The 25,754-nt window shown below is 36.1% G+C and overlaps 1 protein-coding gene across 1 annotated transcript in view; it reads right to left on the bottom strand.

Moving 5' to 3' along the window:
- Positions 1-7,507: 7,507 nt before the first annotated feature.
- Positions 7,508-25,754, bottom strand: part of LOC120070969 (probable inactive ATP-dependent zinc metalloprotease FTSHI 5, chloroplastic) — a 30,268-nt gene continuing 12,021 nt past the window's right edge. The window contains exons 8-19 of the mRNA XM_039022939.1: positions 23,452-23,625; positions 22,339-22,460; positions 21,382-21,583; positions 16,201-16,329; positions 14,286-14,468; positions 12,921-13,040; positions 11,938-12,123; positions 11,765-11,839; positions 11,000-11,059; positions 10,753-10,860; positions 9,973-10,053; positions 7,508-7,887 (exon numbers count right to left, since the gene is read on the bottom strand). Of these exons, the coding sequence (XP_038878867.1) occupies positions 7,819-7,887; positions 9,973-10,053; positions 10,753-10,860; positions 11,000-11,059; positions 11,765-11,839; positions 11,938-12,123; positions 12,921-13,040; positions 14,286-14,468; positions 16,201-16,329; positions 21,382-21,583; positions 22,339-22,460; positions 23,452-23,625 (1,509 nt within the window). The 3' untranslated portion in view covers positions 7,508-7,818. The remainder of the gene's footprint in view (positions 7,888-9,972; positions 10,054-10,752; positions 10,861-10,999; positions 11,060-11,764; positions 11,840-11,937; positions 12,124-12,920; positions 13,041-14,285; positions 14,469-16,200; positions 16,330-21,381; positions 21,584-22,338; positions 22,461-23,451; positions 23,626-25,754) is intronic.

Here is a 25,754-nt window from a genome sequence, read left to right as displayed (position 1 = left end):
TCAATCCTAAGTATTTTGGGAACTTCTGCCTTTGAGGGCAGTCCTTTTATTAGTATAGGTGAGAGTAGCCAAATTGCTAACTCAACATGACTACCTTTTTGGGAATTTGTCTGATTTGGGAGCTGGGAACTCAGTTACACAAGATGGAATTCACTCCTTCTCCGAAGCAAGGGTAAGTAGATAGATTGTTCCCTTAAGGGCTGATTCCAGATCTTGAACATAGTGGCCACAGCTTCTCTTTGGAAGAGAGGACCCAGTCATAGTAGGACTATGATTTATGTTCATTAGAGGGATCAGTGGTACTTAAGAAGTTAGATGTAACTACAGGGGCATAACGGTTATTGGCCCAGTTGTACTTACGAGTGATCTGTGAAGGGTTATCGCACTGTTGATTGATTGATATGGACACAAAATATATTTGTAGTAAGAAGAGTTCAGTTGTCAGTCTTTAGTGGAGTGCCTGGCAGTTAACGGATGGTGGATCCCATGACTAAAGAGTTTAATCAGTTGTTCACGTACTGTTGGAGCTTCAAGCTACAAGTCCATAAGGTCGTCTTGGTAGCTCAATGGATTCAAGTTGAGAACCAATTCTTGGTGTTGATTTGAAATGTTCAAATTGACAAGAGGAAATTTGATTGTGTATGATATGATCGATATGATGTATGAGATACATCAAGTGGAGGATTAATGTAAATATGATTTACATTAAGTGCCATGAAATAGAAAAATAACTATAGTTTATATGTTTCATGAGATGAAATATTAAAACTATAAGTTATAAATATAATATGGTAAGTTGGTTAAGTTGGTTATCATATATATTTATAATAATATTAATTATTGGATAATTATATCTTTTTCTCTAATAACCAACTGAGTTGGAGGTTATTGGTAGTTTCATAGTAACCGTGAGATAAAAGGAAAAATATTTTCCTAAATTTATGAGAGTTTTCATTCTCTGATAGACTCACGGTATGCTGTCAAGTGAGAATTGTTTTCACTAAACGATAGCTAAAAAAGAGACTAAACGATCGTGGAGTGACACTATATAATAATTCACTCAGTTGGTCGTAATTAAACGATCGCAGAGTATTTGTTATACGATCACGGAGCATTTGCTATACGATTGAGCATTCGTCTACACAATAGACTCATGTCATCTCCCACTTGCTCAATCGTTTACACGATTGTTATTCCTCCGGTCTCTTCCTCTAACCAAGTCGACACAGAGTACACACTTCTAGATTCTCACACCAAGAATACCAAGATAGCCATTGTGGTGGTGTCTTACTCAACTCGACTGAGTCGAGGTTTTGGAGGCCGTTCGTTGGGTTCGTGATCTTGGAGATCGTTGAGTTCGCGATTGTTGTTGATCGTATTGTGTTGCGGTCCCGATGTTCAAGCATTCATGTGTTATAGTCTTGGAGATTGAATAAGCATTCGTGATCGAGGGAGTTTGAAGATGAGTCTTCAAAGGTATGATGTTCTATCCCTTGATCTCATTTGTAAAGCATGATGTAATTTCGTATTGTGTATGACCTGTAAGTTTCCGTTTCTTGTACTGTAATTATTTATGTTCAATGTCGAATGGAATTTGGAATGATCATTCCGCTACTCATAGCAATCCTCATGTATGATTTCCTTCAACTTGAAGAAGAGTTCTTCAAAGGTTTGCATACACTATCCCTTGTATCTTTTGCATACTCTATCCCTTGTATCTTCATATTAAGTAGCATGCTGTAATTTCTGATTATGCATAATCGTTTCCATGTAAGACTGCAATATTTTGTGTTCATTCTCAATGGGATTTGGAACAATCCACTTCTGCTCACATGGATGTCTGTTTAGATTTCCTTCAGGGGGTAAGGAAAGTAAAGAAGAAAAAAAGTTTGCTCTTTCAATGCCTTAGTCGCAACAGAGTGCGCTAGAACATTGTGACATCGCTAAACATGACAGAAGACATCAACCGACTTCTGCATAATAGACAACGCCTCATCAATTAAAAAGAAGAAAGTAAATCCAAAAAATAAGAACTATCATAAAGATAGCTTGATTCCTTTGATTTGGAGATATCAAACTAGAAATGAAATAACTCTTAACACGATCTCTTGTTTTTAAAAGAAGGTCACAGATCAAATTTCACACTACGCTTTACATTAGCAATTGATTGCAAATAGCCAATGACATAATGCAACTCCCAAATACATATGCATGTATATATTTTAGAATACACCAAATTTTAGGGCATAAAAAACGATTTAGAAAGAAAATGTCCTAAGAGAGAGTTGTCACGTGTCTCAACCCTACTGTGACAGAGTGGGTTGAGACTCCTACGAAGTGGACAAGACAAAGAAGCAAGCACGATGACATTTAAAAGGGTGTAATCCATCAAGCCAAAGAAAGGGCAAGAAAAGTGAAGTGCCATGTTGCAATCGAGGAGGATGATGCATCATCCAACACACAAAGAAGAGTGAGAAAAGATGTCAGATTGAACATCAAGTAAGAAGACAAGCACCAGTGTTAGTGGTGGTGTCGGTGACAAGCTTAATGGGGGCCAAATGGGGTCCCAGGCTATATGACCTTGGAAGTCAGGGTCTCGTTGCGAGTTTGGAGAATGGCTCTGGAGTTAGATGCTTTGAGAAAATATGCAAGCACGTCGAATTTCATGTCAATCGGAGTTCAGACGAAAGCTCTACGTTGGTGAGTGACCATTTGCCATATTCCATATGCATGGGTGGCAAATTCAGAAATGTTCAGAAAACACTATAGGGGGAGGCATGGTGTTGGCTCTCCACCACCCCTGGACCTTGGTGCCTAAGTGAGCTACCACATGACACACGAGTGTGTCATGGCATGGGCGAGCGTTGCAGGGTGAGTGTCTCGAACAACTTCCTGTGAGGAGGAGTAACTCAACGACAGTGTTAGGTTACACGGGTGTGCCAATATTTCCCTTCTCGAGAAGAGTGGAGGTTGGCATATATGCTCGTGTAGCGACACGGTATCCTCAAACGACATGGTATGGTCGCAAGTGTCGTCATGCCATAATGATGTTGTATTAATGATTGTGTTGTTGGTTTCGGTAAATGGGAATGACCCGAGAGTCGGTTCTTGATAGATGTGTCCATGGACAAAGTGAAGCTTTATGTCATCCTAAGGTTTGGGATGGCATCATTGAATATCGGTGGGCATCTGATGAGCGTTGGAAAGTTAGCCTTGGCTCGATTAGAAGCTAGACTTATCCCGGTTGGTAAGTTAAGCTAGTTCCTGACTCAAGATGAAGTAGGAAGCTTACAGTGAGCTTGATAAAGGTGGACTGGCGTCGTGGTAGGTCAGGACTCATGCCAATAAGATCCCAACTCGATATGAAGAGTGGAATGACCAAGTGGTCAAGAACTAAGCTGAAAGAGAGATGGAGAAATGTACAAAGAAGCGACGTACATTGCTGAAATAAGAATTTGCAAGCATCAAGTGGAGAACACTCAGTTAAGACAATGTCACTGGCGAGCGAAAGAATGCTCACAGGTATGATTAGTCGAACGGATGTTCGATGCAAGTTGTGAGATAAAGATTACATAAACTCAACTGAGGGTGAAAGAACCTCAACTGACGGTCCAACAGAGTAAGATGACTCAAGAAAAAAGGATGTATTGGTTGGAATTAGCCTCTAGGCTGGCCATGGTCGAGAAAAGATCATGGCGCTGCAGGGTTGAAGAGGTATGACTGTGACATTTGGTATCAGAGATACACTTTGTGTCTTGAGTCGGACCTCGAGGACAACCCAATTATTATCAGAGTGACTTCACAAGTGTGTCAAGAGTGTTAGTTCGGCAAGGCAGTTTTGTTAGTCCGTATCAGAGATAGAAAAGGGTTGAAGCCTGACTCTTTGAATCTCGACGAGTGCCAAAAGTAGGTTACTTGGTTGAGAGGAGTCAACCCCATCAGAAAGCAATAACCAAGCTATATTACCTAGGAGTTTGGTGGTTCCGTGTTCCAGTATAGAAAATCGAAAAATAAATAAATAATGAAACAAATCAAATTGAAATTAGGCAAAAGTGGCCAATGCCCCGAAAGCGAAGTTGCACGTTAATGGCCCGTTGATGTGAAGTGGTTCAATACTGAGTGCTAGAAGACAAGAGTAAGAGGAAGAAAGGTGGCAAGATCTTGTGGAATGTCAGATTGGAGGCAACGTTAGAAGAGAAAGAGAATCTGTCAACGTCTGCTCGCTCTGAGTCCACATAAGCCAAAAAAAAAAAAGTGCTCTTAAAACAGTGGCAAAAACAAAGTTCAAAAGAGAAGTCGTGGAAGTGGCATTCACTTGACCCGGGTCCTTCATAAGCCAGAAGTTGTGCGTTCAAGTATGTACATTGTTGTTTGTGGTAGAAGTGAAGCTAAAGGGAGATGGGTTGGGTGAGTTTTAGACCTTAATCCCCTTCAAGGCAAGTCAGATAGTCATTTTTTAGGTATAGAAAGGCCTGGGTGACATTCGTTCAAGTCAAGAGGAAGTAGAGTTGTGATTGTTGGGTTAGCGTTGGCAGAGTCTGCGTTGACTCCTTCAGAAATCTATAAGCAAAAGATGAGATCATCAAGGCAAAAGTACCAATCAACGAGATGGCCTCCAGGCCATCAAAGAAAAAAGAGCCAAGGGGTAAGTCATAGCCAGAGAATGGCCTATAATAGGGCATAAGAAAAGGAAAGGAAAGAAACAAAAGATGAATCAAATATGGTGCCTTTGAAATAACCATTGTCGTCAAGAAGGACAGTTTCAGTGGTTGCAAGCAAATAAGCAGAGAGTCAAAAGAGACGGTGTCGGCAAAAGTGCAAAAGCAGAAGGAAAAGGAAGAGAAGTGTTCCAAGAGTGGATATTGTGGCTAAGAACAAGCCATCAAAAAGGGCAGTAACTCGAGAACATGGGTTGTTTACCCCGTAAGTGTGCTCCAAAAGGCGAGCACGTGTGCCCCTTAAGTCAGTCCATGAAAGATAGATAGTTGGCTTCGCAAGAGGAAGGTAAAGTAGCCAGAAAAAGCTCATGCGAAGGAGTGCCAATCTGGCGAACCAAAGCAAGTGAAGAAGAGAAAGCATGCATGAGTTTCAGTTGAAGCGACCTTGCAGCTTATTTTGCCACAGCAGGTGGCTCAGTAACAAAGAATGGTTCAAAGGGGAAGAGTCATCTTTGAAGAAGGACCAGAGGAGAAGAGTTAACTATCTCAGCATGAAATTCCATTTTCAATTGCTCAGAGAACAAAAAAGTTGAAGTCATGTGGGCTTAAAATGAGGGCAAGAGTGCCTAAGTGTAGTTCAATGTCTTGATGAGATGTTTCGGACCAAGTCCTCGAGTCGGGCGCAAGTAAGTCCACAAAAGGGCGTAGTCTCGTAAGCATTGTGCCAAGTTAATGTTGTCTAAAACATGGCAAAAAAGGAAGAGCAAAGTCAGTTAGCCTGTCTAAATAAAGAGGACGTCATTGAGGACGATGATGAGTGGGGGAGAATGTCTTGGCCCTACTATAAGGAAGAGCGTCATCAAGGATGATGACGAGATTAAGCAAGGAAGGATGTCTCGACCTTAATATAAGGGCGAGCATCATCGAGAACGATGACAAGAATAAGTGGGGAGAATGTGTCAACCCAGAAATAGCGTCATTGAGGACGATGACAGTGTTAAGTGGGGGAGAGCGTCTCAAACCTATATGACAAAGTAACTTGAGACTCCCACGAAGTGGACAAGACAAAGAAGCAAGCACGATGACATTTAAAAGGGTGTCATCCATCAGGCCAAAGAAAGGGCAAGATAAGTGAAGTGTCATGATGCGATCGAGAAGGACGATGCATCATCCAACACACAAAAAAGAATGAGCAAACATGTCAGGTTGAACATCAAGTAAGAAGACAAGCACCAGTGTCAGTGGTGGTGTCAGTGACAAGCTTAGTGGGGGCCAAATAGGGTCCCGGGCCATAACCTTGGAAGTCAGGTCTCATCGATGCATATTGAGGAAATATGCAAGCACGTCGAATTTCATGTCAATCGGAGTTCAGACGAAAGCTTTATGCTGGCAAGTGACCATTTGCCATAATCCATATGCATGGGTGGCAAATTAAGAAATATTCAGAAAGCACTATAGGGGGAGGCATGGTGTTGGCTCTCCACCACCCCTGGGCCTTGGTGCCTGAGTGAGCTATCACATGACACACAAGTGTGTCATGGGGTGCGCAAGTGTTGCAGGATGAGTGTCTCAGACAACTTCCAATGAGAAGGAGTAACTCAAGGACAGTGTCTGGTGGCACAGGAGTGTCGACAATGCGCCTTCTCGGGAAGAATGGAGGTTGGTATATATGCTCGGGTAGCGACACGATATCCTCAAACGACAAGCTATGGTCGCAAGTGTCATCATGCCATGATGATGTTCATATTGATGATTGCCCCGTTGGTCCTGGTAAATGGGAATGACCCGAGAGTCGGTTCTCGATATATGTGTCCATGGACGAAGTGAAGCTTTATGTCATCCTAAGGTACGAGATGGCATCGTTGAATATCGGTGGGGGTCTGATGGGCGTTGGAAAGTTGGCCTTGGCTTGGTTAGAAGCTAGACTTATTCTGGTAGGTAAGTTAAGCTAGTTCCTGACTCAAGATGAAGAAAGAAGCTTACAGTGAGCTTGATAAAGGAGGACTGACCCCGTGGTAGGTCAGGACTCATGTCGGTGACATCCCAACTCGATATGAAGAGTGGGATGAACGAGTGGTCAAGAACGAAGATGAAAAAGAGATGAGAAAATGTACGAAGGAGCGAAGTACATTGTCGAGATAAGCGAAGTTGCAAGCGTCAAGTGGAGAACACTCAGTTAAGACAATGTCACTGGCGAGCACAAGAATGCTCACAAGTATGACTAGTCGAATGGATGTTCGATGTAAGTCGTGAGATAAGGATTACTTAAACTCGATTGAAGATGAAAGAACCTCGCCTGACGGTCCAACAGAGTAAGATGACTCGAAGAAAATGGATGCATTGGCTAGAATTAGCCTCTAGGCTGGCTATGGTCGAGAAAAGATCATGGCACCGCATGATTGAAGAAGTATAACCATGATATCTCGCATCCCTAGGTATTCTCTACCTACCTACCCATCTTTGTCGATTTTAGTACAAGTACCTTTTTATTGAAGCTTGTTCGAGCAGAAGCATAATTAATGCCTTGTTTTATATAAATCCATCTGCCACTAAAAAAATATAATTTTGATGCATTTAAACAGAAATGAAAATTTGGTCCCTTTGAAAGACCTATCTAATCTATATTTTTATACCTAGTTTGATCAATTAAACATCTTCAAACAAGCAAACTGTCAAAATGAGCATAATCCAACTCAACTGACGTAAAGTATGTATTGTCAATTTGATATCAAAAGTTTGAATCTCTCACTCTATATTTAAGAAGATAAAGAAGGGGAAAAAATATGTGCTAATGGAAGCTTACAAATAACTATTCGTCTCATTGAACCTTTAGAAATATAAGAAATGGGTGCTAACAAGAATGATGAATTTTTCATTCATAAATTATTTCCTTGATATTTCAAACATCATTTATAGATATTTGAGCTCAACAATGGTTACAAAATCCTGTGACCAAGGAAAAATGGTGCCTCTTCTCACCCAAAAACCTCTTTTTGTACACCTATCTACGCTCAATACATCTTGATTACATCATATCTCCATCCTCAACACATCTAGATTACATCGTATTTCTACTCGAATTAAAAAACATAGAAGCAACTCATGTTTTCTCTTGTTGTAATATGATTTAGATCCAAATCACACTCATTTTTCTCTTGTTCTATGTTGGTGGACTTAAAAGAGCAGTTCCTGACGAGTTCGCATTTTCAAGAAATCCACCAGTCAATGGCTACAATCAAAGGAAAAGATTTTAGTACATCTCACGAATGATGTAAACATAGAGTTTTGTCAGACACCCACAGAAAATTTAAAATTTTCATCAAAAGCCACAACATCAAAGAATACTGCATACTTCCAACCACTATGATAAGAATACTTGCAACCCTTTCTTCTGAAATGCAGGAGAAATATGCATGTACACAGTAAAGCCAGCAGACTACTCTATCTTAAAAGTCTTTTGAGGTTTATGCAAGAACAAAACAATTGATGGGCGGGCGATAGAGCAGGAAATGAAGCAGGAATGAAGCAGGAAATGAAGCAGGAAATGAAGCAGGAAAATTTGAGCAGGGAATAATATTGCCAATCAACTCTAAAGATATAATTATATGACAATATTCCTAATTGTTTTTCTCAGTGAAGAAACTGTGTGACAATTTTACTAAATCGATACTATGTAAAAACATGAAAATGGTTTTTTCTTTTTTTCTTTTTTTCTTTTTTTCTTTTTTTCTTTTTTTCTTTTTTTTAAAGATAGAAACAGACTAGAAAAAGTGAAAGAATACAAGGGCAAACAAGCCCACACAATCCCTCTAAGGAAAGGGTTTCCAACTAAGTAAAATACGACCCAGAGAATAATTACAAAGAAAATCTTCGAAACCAACACCCAAAAGGAAACGTGACAGCTCAACAAGGACCAAACATTACCACGGTCCCTCTCCACATCTCTAAACACTTTGTTGTTCCTCTCCCCAAATATCCCACTATAAGCACACACCCCAACATTGAACTAAATTCGATTGCCTTGTTTTTAGTTATTATTTTGAAGCAAACTTAAGAAACTGCATATTTGCAGTAACTTTCATTCATGATTTTAGTATTGTGGATTTGATCGATTAATATTAGAACAAATTTTAAAAAATAAAAAATAAAATAAAATACATGTCCGTGTCCTACATTTTTAGAAATTGGTGTCCTCGTATCCATGTCGTGCTTCTTAGATGGGCATATATACAACGACACTTGCACTTCTCTCGAGAGTTCCTTTGACCTTACTCTTTTTAATGCTTTATAATGGTACAAATGTTCACACCCCTCTTTAGTCACTCTACTAAGCAAATGGAAATTGTAACTCACCTGTAGTAAGCTTTCAATTTCGTTTAACACTGAAGTTTTTGTTTCCCTCTCAAAAAAAAGGGTAGGTAATGTTTTAGGCCACAAGTTCAAAACCCAGATTTGGCACCTAGTGATCTGTGATCCAAACATTCTCCCTATCCCCAACGAACTAAACATGTCATGCAACAGTTTCTTTCGAAATTAAAGGCTATTCCAACAAACTCAGGCAAATTCGTTCAACACATTTGTCCTCGCTAATGTGCTTCCTAGAAAATTTTGTATGAGATCAAATAACCTAGGACTAGTCCAAACCAGCGTACCCTTGGCTGTAGAATTCTCAGTGTTGGCTACAATTGGTACATCTAACTGATGGATTTTGTTCATTTCCAGTGACCACATACTACCGAATACCAAAAAGCTCTTTTAAGCTTTTCTCAATTATGTTGCTCTATAATTGCATTGGCCTAGAATCTCTATTTTCTATGTAGTATTGGTTCATTCATGTTCATTTGCTTAGAAACCCAAATCTAACATTAAACTCTTAAATTTTATGTGAGGTTAAAAATTATTATTCTTATTATTACTTTAAAAATAAATAAATAAATAAAAGGAAAAAAAACCCTATATAGCAGCCATAACAATTAACGATATCACGAACAAATTCAACTTAATGTTGTATTGAACTATGTTTCTGGTGTTTGATACCAGAAATCACATAGATTATATTATGTAAAGTGTTGACACTGAGCAATCAATGTTTTAGCAGCAACGATCATAAACAATCAAGGTGTCCTTTTACAACTGCAAGCAAGCAAGTCACTTAAAGATATTTCAAAAGCAAACGAATCAAGCATGGTGGAGTAGTGAATTTACGAGCACTAAATCCTAAAAACATAAACTTAATTTCAAAAGCAATTCACCGAAAAGGAAAAAAAAAAGAGTTAAATCATAAATAGACTGAAAACAACATAATTTAATATACCTCTCTATCATAGTATTCAGAAAGAAAAAATGGTTCTTTCTCCCTAATTCCTCCATTGGTTTCAATTAATCTCTCCAAAACCTGCCGAGGGAAAGGCTAGTCGTAAGCATAATTACAATAAAATGTCATCACTGTCATTCAGAACAACCACCATTTTCTGAAAAGCAGATTAATGAACAAATAGAGAGTTTAGATCCAGATTGAAACCAAAAAGATTATTAGGCCCTTCCAACAGAACTATTGGATTTTAATTATAATACAGGTTTTACTCTTCCTAAACTCAAATGACATTAATAGATAGATAAAAATCTCCTGAAGTTGGATCTGACATAACTCAGATAAGCCAACGAACTGACTCACATGGTCACGTGTATAGCATCTTAATTTATCAGCCAAGTGTCAAGAGAGTTAACCCTAATTTGCATCAACTGGATTACGAAATGAGCCTGCTGCAAGACTTGTTATATTTGTAACGTTAAAATTATTTATATTTATATATCTTTATAAGAGCCGTAAAAATAAGTTTCCAATCGGGAATTTAAGTGTCATCTTAGCACTGAACTGTGTGGAAGAAAATTTATCATTCAGAAAGCTAAAATGGACCCAGAATTTCCCAACGAACTATCGATGGTTATACTCTCATATTTCCACTTCAATTGTGTGAATATCTTAAACAATCTATTGGGTGATTAATAGGTATGGAATCTAATGGATCAAGAACCCAATTTAGAGAAAATATCAAATAAAATTCAAATAATTATTAAAAGATTGAGGGCTTACCTTCCCAGTAAGAATTTCGTACTCTAGTAATTCTTCAACAAACTTTTCAAGAACTTGGCGGTTTTTTGCCAACATGTCCTTCGCTCTACAATATGCTAAATCATAAATCTAGAAAAGCAAAGTGAGGAAATAATTAACCTTCTATTATTTGAGTTTTGGAGCCAATTAAGTACGTTTTTTCCACATTAGGAATCAAATAAGATTAACTCAGTCTATTATTCTAAATATGAGACAATTGAAAATATACCTTCTCAACTTTAGCTGCCACTTCATATTCATAGTTATCACCCATACTCAAAGAAGCAACCTATGTCATTGCCAAAGGTGTATGACATCACTAAATGAGAGCCATATAAAGCTGCTTGAGCAGATAATAAATAATAATAAGTTCTTTGAGCAGATTAAAAAAAACGATGATAGAGTGACCTTTGGAAGAGAGAAGTAACAAAATATTACGTATAACACAAAGGAATATGATGTTGAAACTTTGGAGAAGTATAGTATGGAGAAGAGTCAATTTGAGTAGAGCCCAGTGAATAAGGTTTGTAATACCATGAGGTCAATGATTCAATTCCCACAATTCAAAGAAAAGATGCTGATAAGGAAAAAGGATTCTTCTTTAATTTATTATATAGTATAAGGTTACTGCCCATTAGGCAAGTTGGGTTGAACATTACCAGTTGTTTGGGATATTATGGTTATGGTTGAATGGATTATTTGCTTTAAAGCACTCAGATTTTATATGAATAAAGTTTGCATCTCGAGTCTTCTCTCTTCTGCATCATAATAACAGAACTAGAGGTCCATGAGTTCTTAAGTTAAACCTAAGAACTCCCGCTCCCTACCACTACTGATCATAAGATGGCATAGACCTAATATCCAACACGTGCAAACCGTAATTGGCAGATCCAATATCTGAAACACTCATTAAGTTCCTGAAGTGAACTCAATCTATTCAACAATAATGGAAGAATCACACAATAAGTTTTGGATATGAAAGAAAGAAGCATACTGCATTGTTTCGGCTGTAAATTGCTGGACTATCATCTGGCCCCCAGCCATACTGAATCACCATTCTCGTTGCAATCTACCACAGATCAGATTTGGTATGGGGTGTTGTGAATAAAAGTTAGGTAGCATATGAGATGATCGACAAATATTCCCAGAGTTCTCTATGAAACTAACCTCTTGTGCCTGCTTTAACTCAGACGAAGATAGGAAATTTTCTTCTCCAAAAGGAAGTAGCATTTGAGCTGCAATATATGAACCAAAGCAAAAAACAAGCTTCTTTTCAAGGTAAGATCTTGATTCTGAATTCCCATTAATGGATCCTTCATTTCTCCGCTTACTGATCTTTGTACACCCAATACCCTACAAAAGAGGCACAAGTTCAAACGCAATATAATCACCATGGTGCCTTCAAAGCTCAAACACAATTCTCCTAGATAGCACACATTTGCCCAATGGTTCTTTTTTTAATATTTGCCCAATGGTTCTCCAACACCATTTAGTGTCAGGTTTATTGAATATTTTTAATTTTCTAGCTGGATGGTAGCCATATCATGCTTTGAACCTGGAACCATATAGCTATCAACGCTCTCCCTCTCTTTGAAATTTAGTATTACTTTTGTCTAATGTATTCTAGATAATCGATCTTTTCTACCAGCTTTCAAGTTTGCTTTCTTTCCTTAAAAAAAGTATGATAAAAATCACATTTTCTCTTGCATATTATTTTTTATTAATATTCTACGTAAATCATATTAAAAAAAAATAAGTTGATACAAATTTTAGAAAGAAAAAATTGAATACATTTCAACCAATCAAATGAACTGTAGACCATCTGAGGTCATCATAAATGCTGCTAACTTAAACCAGTAGATTGAAAAATTCTTCTTTGTTACATATTAGTTGGTATGGTAAATTTCAGGTGGGGATATCTTATTGTTGGCCAAGGTTATGGCAATCTTCCAATCACTGATACATTTATTACTTAATGTAACTGAGAAGCAATAACTGTATTACAAATTAAGAAAAGGGTGTTTTACCCACAAATGTAAGATTATTGTACCCATACTAGCACAATACCATAATCTCTTTATTACCATTGAAAACTAAAACTTTTTTATGCAAAAGAACTTGTTAGCACTTTTGGATAGGAAATGCCTAACCTGCCAAGATAATGGCTCAAGCCACAGATTATCCACAACATCAAAATTCGGTAATAGAAGGGCAATAAGACCACGACCAGCTGCCCAAACAGCATGTGGAAACTTTGTCTCCCTTGTCCACTAGAGAATAGACCTCAATTAATTAGTTCATTTTAAAATGGCAGAACTAATGCTTACAAGATTATGATGTGCATGCTTATTGGTAACAGGTTAAAAGTGACAATATCTCCAGTACATAAGTATCAATATTCAAAGAAATTTGAAGGAACCGTCAAATATCACCATATATATATTGGACACCTCAAACAAGTACATCCAAGAAATAATACCATACTACAAATGAGAAAACTCAAACGAAGAGGTTAAAAATGGTCCACGTTATACTTGAAGATTCTTTTTTTAATACAAAATCACCTCTCTTCTTTCAATTGATTTCTAGAAAATAATAATACATCAATTTTACTTCCTTTTTTTTTTTTATAAATAGCCAAACTTCAAGGAAAAAAAGAGAGAAGATAAGGGCATACAAAAGTAAAGCCCATAAAAGGAGGCAAACTAAAAAAATGTCTTTTAAAAATGATGATATGAAACTTTTCATTAAAGAAATGAAATGAGACTAATGTTCAAATTCTAAGCAAACAAAACAAAAATCCTCATAATATAAAAGTTAAAAAAAATTTATCCCAGTAAAGAGTCATGGGAATCAAGACATTTAAAAAGGGAAAATGAAAGCTTCCCAACTTCAATAGATCTTGAAAGGTGTCTAATACATGAGATTGAAAGGTGTATATATAGGGTTCTTCAACTAGCCTATTAGATACAATATTGAATGTTCAGGGACCTACTATACATTTTTTTTTTAAGCTTTAGAGACCTATTAAACATAAAATTTGATACTTAGGAACAAAGTAGACACTATGAGTTCAAGAACCAATAAGACTTGAAGTTCGGGGACAACTTATAATTTAATCCAATGTTTTTTAGCAATAATCTCGTTTCTCATAAATAAAAAAATGTTTTTTAGCCATGACTATCATGTTGAATTAAAATTTGTGCGTAAAAGAAATCATCTCTCTTTTTAACTTACGTTGTAATGAGAAAGATAAACAATGACAGTATTATTCTTGGCCTCAATTCTATACCCTTAATTATTCACACTCAAATTTTCATACTTTAACTGTACACCATTAATGTGTCTTCATCCCTTTCTGCATCAAAAGGTAATTCTTAAATACTTGAGAACTTATAGAAGTCAAGTAATGAATTGCTACTGGATATATAAAAGACATAAATCTATAACTTTAAGTTGACGATAATAGACTAACGTAGCTAAAAAACTAAAACTAATGTGAAGTAGTTTCTTACATCAAGAGGAGGATTAAGGAGTTCAATTCCATTGCTTATTTGACCGTATGGTTCCATCAGATCAACCACATTTTGAAGATCTTCTTTAGACAGTGGTAATCCCAGATGATTCACCAACATTTTGTTTAATTTTTTTACTATTCTGGTTTTCTGCACCCACTTGGGAATAATACCACTGAAAGTCTGCATAACAAAGATTTCCCGCAGATCAATCAGGAAAAATGTATCAAGAAAAAGAAATGGGGGATTTACAAAAATAGAAAAATAAGAAAAAAATTTATACAAATAGCAAATTTTAATTATAGTTGTGATAAACATTGTTATCAATGTATCAACGTCTATCAATGATAGAAACTGATACAAGTCTACCATTGGTAGAAGCTGATAAGTCTATCAGTGTCTATCAGTGAAAGAAACTGATAGAAGTCTATCATTGATGCTATCAGTGATGAAAACTGATACAAGTCTATCATTGATTGAGATTAATAGAAGTCTAACAGTGTTTATCCATTTTTTTTTTAATTTCTGTAAATAGTTTGACATTTCTCCTATCTATGAAAATTTCCCAAAAGAAATCATACCTCAAATAAACAAGAAAGAAAAATTGCATGAAGTGATTATTTGTCAAGCATAGTCTACATTTACGCAGCTCAAGTATAACAAAATTATACGCTCAGAAGGTCTACAGTTGGAAAGGTCATATATACCACTAGAAAAATGAAAATAATACATACACCTTCTGATTCTTTTTTTCTTCCCCTCCACAATAATAATCCATAAAGCAGCATCACGTAATAAGACTACACTGATTTACAACTCGATCACAAGGCATACTGGTTTTTCTTTTTCTCTTTTTTCTTCTGTTTTTCTTTACCTTTTTTTTAATATCATGAATTAAACTTTTCATTGATATATGAAAAATAGCAAAAAGTTTAAGGATACAACCTCCCAAGCATAGAAAAAGGCTGAAAAGAAGCAACGGAAACTAGAAAAAGGGAAGATTAAAAAAAAAAAAGAAAAGAAAAAGAAAAACCTCCAAAATAAGCTATGAAACGACTAACCAAACCGACCAACTACAAGGAAAATACCAGGACAAAAGCAAACCGCCAACAAAATCAACCAATTTGGATTGGAGCCACCACAAAACAAACTGATCAAAACCTAGAGCCAAATGGAACAGGAACAGCAAAACCAAAAAGAACACTATAACGGGAGAAGAGTAATCAAAACATACAAGGCATGCTGTTTTGATTAACATCAACGTGGTGATTGGAACTCAGGATATAGACATCTTCCTACATATTTCTTTTTCAGTGGTTAAAGATGAAATTAGGACAAAAAAATAAAATTAACGAAAGAAAACTTGATTAACAGACAGTGTCAGACACCCACAAATTAAATCTAATCGCCTCCCAAAGCTCCACAGCAATCTCTCAACCCCCTAAAAATCCTATTAATCATTTCAAGCCAAACACCCCAATTCCTCTCGGAATCTAAAGTCTAGAATCCCTTCTCTCATGACGAGTCACCAGATCAGAAATAATAGAAAGGCAACGGACAGCCTCAACTCCTCTCGATTAGTGGGGGCTGACAAAAACCCAGGGAAATCAAGGAACACTTGTCAAAATATAGAAAATACGGAGGCTACCGTCCAAATAAACCTTTCCCAATGTGAGTTTCCAACAGCACCATCAAGATTTCTTCATTTTGAAGAGAGACCTTTTTTGTTGAAATCAAAAAATAAAGAAAAATTTATCCACAATGACCAACTATGATTTTTTTTCTTTTATGAGATACCAGAAGCATGATTCTAAAACATAAAAGCCCAGTGACAAGAATAATTAATAAATTTGTCTCTGGCAATAACAATAATAATAATAAATATTATTTTAATGAACAAAGCAGCAATTCTTACAGCAAACCAGCTAGAATAGCCCATCAGTTCATCAGTGTCAAGGAATTTGCTCCGAAAAGCACTTCCTTCCAAGGCAAGTGGGACAAGTTTTAGTTCCACCGGTCGTAAAAGGGCAGTCTTCTCAGCAACCTAAGAGCAAAATATCCCAATAAGCGACCAAAAATAAATAAATAAAAGAAGGAAAACAATCCCATAAGTCAATGAAGAAGGAAAATAGAAAAGAGTTTTCGAGGGATCTTATTGTTGTATATATTTTGAATATTAGGGCCTTTATACACATCCACAAACATGTTTTTTTTTTTTTAATAGAAACAATTGTTTTGTTGAGAAAAAATGAAAGAATACAAGAGCATACAAAAATACCAAGCCCACAAAACCCCTAGAGAAAGGGTTTCCAACTAAGTGAAAATAGCCTAGGGAATAATCATAAACATGTTTTTTAAATTAATCTCTATTTTTTTTTGACATATAACAACTTTCAACTGATAGATACTGGAAAACAACCTCCCAAGAAGGTTGAGGAGAAAAAAAAAACTGCAATTTTTTTTCAGTAAAAGGCAAAACAATAGTTTGCTATGGTCCCATAGAGAGAGAGAGGAGGGAGGGGGGGGAGGAATCTTAGAATCCAGTTGGTTTTTTGGGTATTGAAAGTGCAGTTTTTCCTGAAAGGAAATCTTGCAATTCTTTTTTTCTTTTCTTTTCTTGGTAAAGAAACAAACTTTTCATTGATGTTTAAAAAGGCACTGCAGTCAACAAGGTAGAAAACTCCGCAGAAGTTACTAATAAATACAAAATGAAATGATAGAACCTATGAATACTCCATGTCTGATGCAAGCTGAACACTGCAACTTCTTTGACACATTTTAGGCACAATAGACATGTGTCAGTTTTAGAAACCAAATCCCATGAAGATGATTCTCTCGGTTCTGGGACTTGAAGATTAGGAACATGGTGTTATTGGCTAAATAGGGGTGGAAGTAATTTCACGAAGCTGATTCTCTTTGGTTTAAAGTTTGCCAAAGCATTCATGGAAAGGTCTTTATAATTGGCACATGTCTGAAAATTTTGGCCCGAGTCTCTGTAGTCCTTGGACTATTTCTGAAGCTTCGATGCAAGTTGAACTCTTCATAGCTCTCAAACTTGGTAATGGCAGTAGAATTTCCTTTTAGCAAGATCCTTGTCTTGATATTTCAACCCTGAATTCGAGACTTCATCGCTTATTTAGAATTGCACCACTGCCCAATGGCTCCAATTTTTTACCATTGAGATGACGCTACTTTATCCTAGTCTGTTTCCTTTAGAAGGATGCTGAGAGATGAAGAAATTATTGATTGCCAGCTTTTATTGAGCTCTTTATCAGGTAAGAAAGTGTCTATTCAACCTGATTGTCGAATTTGAAGTTTGGATTCTTGGGGAAATTTTCTGTTCATTCCCTATCCAAGCCTTTGGCTGTCTCCGTTGTTATAGAGAAGTTTGTTTATAAAATCTTGTGGAAATCTAAATGTCCTAGACGAGTTAATATTCTCATATGAATAATGATTTTTGGGGGGTTGAATTGCCATCCACTCTCCAAAGGAAGCTTCCATCTCATTGTTTGTCTCTGACTCTCCTTCTGTGTCCGCTTTGTACGACTGATGTAGGACTTCAACATCTCTTTCTTTAGTGTTGGTTTTCAAGGTGGTGTTGGTGCCGTTTGTTCTCCATTTTTCACATACAATGGGTGTTTAGTGATTTGTTTAAGGCTAACATTGTTCAAATTTTGGTTGGTCCTTCTTTGAAACATAAATCTTAGTTGTTTGTCAAATGCGGTTAAAGCTATTCTCGCGAAGATTTAGTTTGAAAGAAATTAAAATTGGAGTGTCTTTCAAGACAAGTGTCTTCATTGGTCTCATCGTTTCGAAGCCGCTCAAATTAATTTTTCCTCATGATGTTCACTTTCCAAGCTTTTTGCAGAATTTTCTATTTAAGATTTATGTTTAAATTGGAATGCATGTTTTTCCCACATACTATGTTTTTTTGTAGTATGGTTTGTTTTCTTTTATTTTATGTCATGGTATTTTGAGCATTGGTCCCTTTTCATTATTTCAATGAAAAGTTTTGTTTCACTTTCAAAGAAAAAATAGACAAGTGTCAAATACTAGTTTAACGATATTCTTATAGGTGTTAGGCCTTCAATTTTCCCTTCATAGAGATTCTAGTGAGATGCCCCATGATCCCCCATGTCAGGAGAGAGGAAGATTCCCGTGGCAAGACATTTTAGAAGAGGTGAACTATTTTGTGGCAAGCTGACATGTGTGTTTAGTTGTCAGGCTTGGGCCTTTAGAAAATAGAAACAATAAGACCTTAAGAGGAGTGGAGTTGGATAGTAGGGACATTTGGTCTTTTGTTAGGTTCTATGTTTCTCTTTAGGCGTCAATGTCAAATTCTTTTTGTAATTACCCTTTTAGGTCTTATTTTGCTTGATTAGAGTCCCCTTTCCTTTTGTGGGATTCCTTTCTTTTGTGGGCTGGACATTTTTGGGGGCTTCATTTTCTTTAGGTCTTGGGAGGATATTAATGGTTGGATCTTGGCAGCAGGGCGGATTTTTAGATAACCAGCCAACTTCTTGAGTGAGATGGTCCAAAGCTTGCTCTATTCCTGCCAAGGTAGAAAAAATTCCTACTACATTGGTTTGAACTTCTAACAGACCAGCATTCATATCACCAAAGCCTGTTTAGTGCGCTGGATTGAGATATGATGCCTAGAGTTCATGTCCGTGGAATTCATTTGGGTGCAAGGTTATTTTGTTTGAGCTCATATATCTGTGTTTGGAGTGCAGAGTTGAGTTCATATGTCTGGAGTATTTGGTGCAGTTTTTTTAACTCTAAATAATCTACTTTTATGTTTACCATTTTTGTTTTGAAACTTCTTTAATCTTTATTCAATAATTCTATCCGTCTTTGTTTGAATAAAATATGGTTTGCAATGTTTTCTTTTATTTTTAAAATTTTTCTTTTATTTATTATTTTTTTAAAAAAATGAACAATTCACCTATTACATTTCTTGCAAGAATATGGTTAAATCACATGGAAAACCAAAGAGAAATCAAAATCTTTTATTATAATTTTTCTTCATGAATTCCATCATCATCATCATCATCATCTTCTTCTTCTTCTTCTTTTTTTTTTGTTTCGTGTTGTTGCCATGTATTTTTCCTTTATCATGAATCTTTTTTTAAATTGAATCTCCCCCTATCATCTTAGCAACCAATGGAATGTTCACCACATTTCTTCAACAATTTCACTTTTAATTCCTCCAAAGTTGGAGAATCATCAGAGAATAAATCTCCATTTTTCACTAATTCTTGCCAGAAAATGTTTCAGGAAAAAAATCTTCATTTTATGATTTTTTTCCGTTATTTGTTACATACTTTTCAACTTCATTCCTATTTTTCCAAATATTCTTGACACTCATTTGATATGTGAATTCAATCAAATATAAATATATTTTACAATTTGCTACATATAAATATTGTTCTTAATGTAGACAAGATATCATTATTTATATGATCAACAACCCTACAGCATACTTTAATAGTCATGGAATGTATGAGTTAGGGTTTATTTTCATGTTCACAAATATATATATATATATATATATATATATATATAAATAATCATGGCCAACAATAAGATAGTTAAGTTGGTCAGTCCTACCAAGTAGACGCAAACAATACCTCTTCCTGAACTATGACGAGATTGTTAAGAAGCAGTCGGTCTTATAATAGTCGGAGGTGGTCGTCGAAGTTGATTATCGAAGATGATTTTCTTCAGAGTTTGTAGTTGAAAGCGGTTGTCGGAGCCCAAAGTTGGTTGCATGAAGGTGGTATTAGAGTTTATCGCTGGAATTTGTCGTCAAAGGTGGTTGTCGGAGTCTAGAGTTGGTCGCGCGAAGTTGATCATCGAAGGTGATCTTCCCCAGAATTTGTAGTCAGATGTGGTTGTTGGTCGCACAAAGGTAGTTGTCGGAATTGATCATTGGAGTTTGTTGTTGAAGGTGGTTGCCAGAGCACGACACTAGTCGTCGAAGTTGGTCGTGCAAAGATGGTTGTCAAAGTTGGTCGCATGAAATTTTCATCGAATGTGGTTGCTGGAGCCCGGAGTTGGTTCCCAGAGTGTGCAGCAGTAGTGGCCGACAATGGCTAATGGTTGGAGCGATGGAAAACATTGGAAGAAGGAAGAGTTGAAGTAAGTTGGGTGAGTTGGTAAAATATACCAACTCAACTCCACCAACATTTAATGTTGGTGAACCAAACATTGAGTTGGTATATTTTATACCAACTCAACTCAACTCATGTTGGTGAGCCAAACACCCCCTAAAGAGTTTACTACTAGGGATAGCCGACAGTCAATTGCTTGGGAAGAGATGATGCTTCGCATCTAGGATAGGAGGATCAAGATTCTTGTTGGTGTTCTTGCCAACTATCAGGCCCTTTCTCGAAGTTGCTCTAGTATTGATTTGATGGAACCTAAGAAACACAGATATGGATACAATACACGAATATAACACGATACGGAAACGGCGACACGCCATATTTTAAAAATCTAGGACATGACACGTCTAGGGCATGTTTATTAAAATATAAATTTTTAAAAGTATATATCATCTTTATACCAAAGAAAATTCTTTAAAAACTTAGCTTGATGTATTTCACACTCAAAGTTATTATTATTGTCATATATGTGTTTTTTTAAATCTACTTAACAAGTGTTATATGCATGTTTAACACATTTGTGCACTAACAAGTGTCTGATACATGTCCAACAAGTGTCGAAGTGTCCAAGTGTCTGACACTCAACCGTCTCTTTAAATAGACTCAAAGAAGAAGGGTTTGTTCACACCTAAACTATGACTAACCCAACCTCTTTAAATAGACCCAAAGAGAGGGTTTGTTCACACCTAAACGAAAACTTAACAAACTAAAAAATACAAAAAAAAAAAAATTAACACATAAACCCCTACATCACAAACCATCAAAAAGTATGTCTTGATTCAGCAAATATCATAGGCAAGCGATTAAATAGTTTCATGACCCTCATTATCAGCAACAATCGTCCTTAAAGTTTACTGGTGTGAGGCGCCATATAAGACCAATGCAAAACTTGCCATGTTACGAACAAAAGAAGGATTGATAAAAATTACCTTTTTCCAATCTACATAATTAATGAGCTCCTCATCCATGGATCCTTCCGCAGCAATTTGTAGTATGTTCTCTCTTTCGGATTGAGTTGGTCTTTGAAGATGAAATACCCGATCCATCCGCCCAGGCCGCTGTAGAGCCTCATCAATTTGCTTCAAATTCCGAGTGGTTGCCATCAAAACTACTCCATCTTGTTTCTCAAACCTATACATAGATGCTCAACGTGCTGTAAGAGGAATAATGTGGCCTGTACTAGTGTAGCACAATATCTAGGAGAATTTTTTATTAAAATCTAATCGAAAATAGACAAAGTTCCAATAAAATATAAGGCTACAAACCAGCCTTTTGAACAACAATCCTTAAACATAATAACTTACATTTAACAGCAGTAAAACTTAAGGAACAAAAAGGGTGCACTAAATGGAAAGAAGATTTACACGGTAAACGGTAAAACAAAAACTTAAAAGAAAGCCTTTCAAATGGCCAAGACATCACTCCAATCAAGTAAAGGAAAAGAAAGATATTATGCTCATCAATTGACTCCTCTGAAGATAACTCATCCTCAACCGTAGGTAGCCAAACAAAAGTGGTCAGGAGAGTGAAATGAACAAAGATCTGAGACATTGAAGGGGGAAGCAATCATGAAATGAGGTGGAAGATCAACCTTGTAAACGTTAGGAAGGAACATATCTTTCAATGATGGGAAAAGGGCCAATTTTCTTTGGATATTGCTCGTTGTGAGCAAGGTTATTAACTCATAACAAGCATAAAAACTAAAATTTTCTAGAATGACTTTGTTTCATTTTATTTCTCCTATATATTATACTTCCATTTTGTTGTAGTACATACGTGCCAGTTGTCTCATATATGGGTTTATTGTGTTTCAACTTTCAAGACATCCAGATGAAGAGAACTAGAACATTGGATGGTCAAAATAACAAAAAGAAATTTAAGCTTACCCATCGAGCTCCACAAGAAGTTGGTTAATGAAAGCCTCATGATCCTGCTCTTTGGTATGAATAAACTTGCCACGAACTCCAGCAAAGAGGTCAAAATCCTCCACAAATATGATCACAGGTGCCTAGAGATATCACTCTAGAACTAAAGTTAGACATGGAAGATTGCAAAAATTAACCATCTAATCTCTTCTAGCATAAAAACCAAGGAAAATATTGCAGGTTAAAAAGCATTCACAACAATATAACCAGAAAGAAACAAACACGAATCTGTACCAAGTAAGATTGAATGCATAAGTTGCATATTGAAACTTCACTGAGAATTGGGTAGATTATTTAAAGGAAGAAAAACGATGATAGGAATTTGCAAAGCACGAAAGCAAAGGCCCTGAGGTTGCCAAAAACCCGCCTATTGAAATAAAGAGCCCCAAAGTCACATCCTTCTCCTATTCATTGAAGATCCTTGGATCCTTCTCAAGCCAAACTTACCACATCAATGGCTCTAGTTGCATTAACCCAAAGGACTTTAGCTTTCCTCTCTAGAGAAAGGGAAGAGGCTGCCCAACATTCCCAAAAGAACCAAATTAAGGTATAACAACAGGGAAACTGTCCCACTATGAGCAAAATGCACTCCAAGAGAATTTTTAAATTACTATCTTCAGTTTTTCTGACAAATAAGAAAGCCCTTTTTAATCTCCTTGGTAATTGTGCATCCTTCTTACATACCTTCCTGATATCTTAGTAGAAGGTTCTTGGGCAAGGCTAGAGCCTTTTAGGTAGTGGTTGCTCACACAATCCTTCGAGAGATTTTGATTGCAAGGATATAGAAGAGTATTTTACAGCCTTGAGAATAATATGATGAGAAAGCTGGGGATCTTTTTTTTTTTTTTCACCTGATGTTATTTTGCTAATGCTATTTTACAATAGCTTTATTTCTTCTGCTACTGCTAATTAGAGAGCTTCTACAACACTCTACGCTTGGAGTTTATTCTTACCAGTACATTCATTAACTAATGAAATTGTTTCTTATCAAACTAATAAAAATTATAATGTATCTACCAATATGTGTAAGTCCAGATAATGCATATTTCAACAGTAAAGATTCAAGAGAACAACCAAATCTCTTGCAGTTTGGAATAATTCCCGGACATTGGATGCACTTTGTCCAACCCATAGTCCAGGCTCTAATTCTTGGGCTTCAACTGTAACAACTGGTACTTTTGCTTCTGCAGCTATGGCCAGTGCAAGAGATGTCTTTCCTGTTCCCCTCTCACCAACAATTAAGACCCCCTGCAATAAGATGCTCAAACCATGAGGAGACATAAGAATTGTTTTAGCAAACACTGCAACTCAACGTGTGGTATCCAAATATGGAAGGAAATCTGATTGATAACGCAGAACAAGACACAGTCTATTATTTGTTGACCCTCTATATTAAGAGACTTACCATCTCATGTTTGTTTAAATAAGAAAACATTTCGGTGAAGGTAATGAAATTACAAAAGTAAACCAGCCATACGACATTCAGAATCACTCTCCTATTGTAGACATGGAGTAATTACCAGAAAGGAAAAAAAAAACACAAATAAAAACCGTTAGATTTGAGGCACCAGGAGAAAGCTGAAAATAAAATAAAATCCCAAAAGGAAGCACTATTCTTCTTTTCCATTTTGATCATTTCTTCTAGCTCCAACTCCATTTTCCAAAACAGAGCACCACAAACATGTAACTTTTAGACTTTCTTTTTTTAATACCAATGACTACAACACACTCAGCTCATGGCTTCTTTTTGGTGTTCCCCCTTTAAATTTTATACAAATTATTCGATCCATAATGTATACTTAAATTGGAATGCCTTTGTTTTTCTGTATTTTATTTTTATTTTCTGCTTTTTCTCTCAATATTTGAGCTTTTAATAATTTTATTATATCAATGAAAAGATTTGTTTCCCCTAAAAAAAGAAGATCAATGACCATAAAAGTTTGCACGATAAATTGACCAACAATACTAGGATGGGGGTAAGGATGAAAATTAAATGCATCTAACAAGTCTGCTGAAAGTCTCGAAGTGAATGGATGTTTAAAAAGAAGGGAAAAAAAAAAATGGATGAATCCTCATGGATGCATTTTATGTTTGAAGGTTAAAAAAAGATATCGACCATATCTTCATGGTCATTACAGCACAAATGTTTCAGCAGCATTGCTTCAGAAGTTCGACAAGCATGGCCTTTTAATCTTACAGCAGAAAATGTATCAAAAAACAGGCGAACATTTTTTGATGGATCCTGAAACTTTCCTTGAGAAAAACGAAAGAATAAAAGGGCATGCAAAAAGAAAGTTCGCAAAAAAGAAAATGAAGGAAAACTAGGAAAACGGACTCCAAATTGATGGATTGATTCAGTTAAGGCTTTGTTTTGGTAATTGGTACACTTGGTGGGAAAGAAACTCAAAAAATTTTGAAAAATGGAAGTTTTGATGGGAAGAGAGATTTGATTTTTTTTTCTATTGGAAAAGTAATTAGACTTTCATTGATATAATGACAAGAGACTAACGCTCAAAAATGCAAGATACAAGAGATGATGGAAATAATACAAATGATGACAAAAGCAATACTTAAACTAAGAAAATAAAAGCATTCCAGTTCAAACAAATATCTTGAATGAAATGATTAGCATAAGACTTAGAGAACACCAAGAAGAAGCTAGAGAGATTTGATTTTATTAAACAGGCAGCAGCTTTCTAAATATTTTTGCAATAATTCTTCCTCTTGAAATTTTTCCTAGTTGTAGTTCTTTTCTATGTAATTCAGTTTTTCTTTACCTTTCTTTTTTTTTTCTTTTTTAGAAGCTAACTTTCATCGAGAAAAAAATAAAGGAACTAAGGGCAGGGGCATCCAGAAAACCAAGCACACAAAAGAGCACCCTATTAGATAAAGGGGCTTTAATGAAGAAAAATAAGAACCAAAAAATAATTCAGTTTGAGCTGTTAGTTTGGGTGGGCTGATAGTCTTTTGTTTCTTTGATTATTAAATTGGATGTAGTAGACCCTTGTTTCGGATGTTACTTTTGTAACTTTTCATGGAAATTTCTGTTTGTTTTCCCAAAGAATGGAGAGGGAAATCCCTTCTAAACATTTATGTTATAATTCTATAATTAGGATTTTCCATTCTTGTAAATATTTTGTGATATTTTCCTTTTGTGATATTTTTCTTTTCTATGCATTGTACACTTGTATATATTCATATCTTTGGTGAATGAATAAAGTATTATGATTCTTTCTCAAACCTAAGAGATTTATATGGGAGCTCTCTAAATAAACTTAGGGTTTTTGTGAACCTTGGGGTTTGAGAATTTAGAACCCATTTGTGATACGTTTAGGGTTTTGTGGAGAGGTGAGTTTACTCACAGTCGCCGTCTTTGG

Source organism: Benincasa hispida, chromosome 2 (assembly GCF_009727055.1).
Source record: "Benincasa hispida cultivar B227 chromosome 2, ASM972705v1, whole genome shotgun sequence".
NCBI lineage: Eukaryota > Viridiplantae > Streptophyta > Magnoliopsida > Cucurbitales > Cucurbitaceae > Benincasa > Benincasa hispida.
Note: the sequence above shows the minus strand (reverse complement) of the source record. Positions and strands in the feature narration are given on the sequence as shown.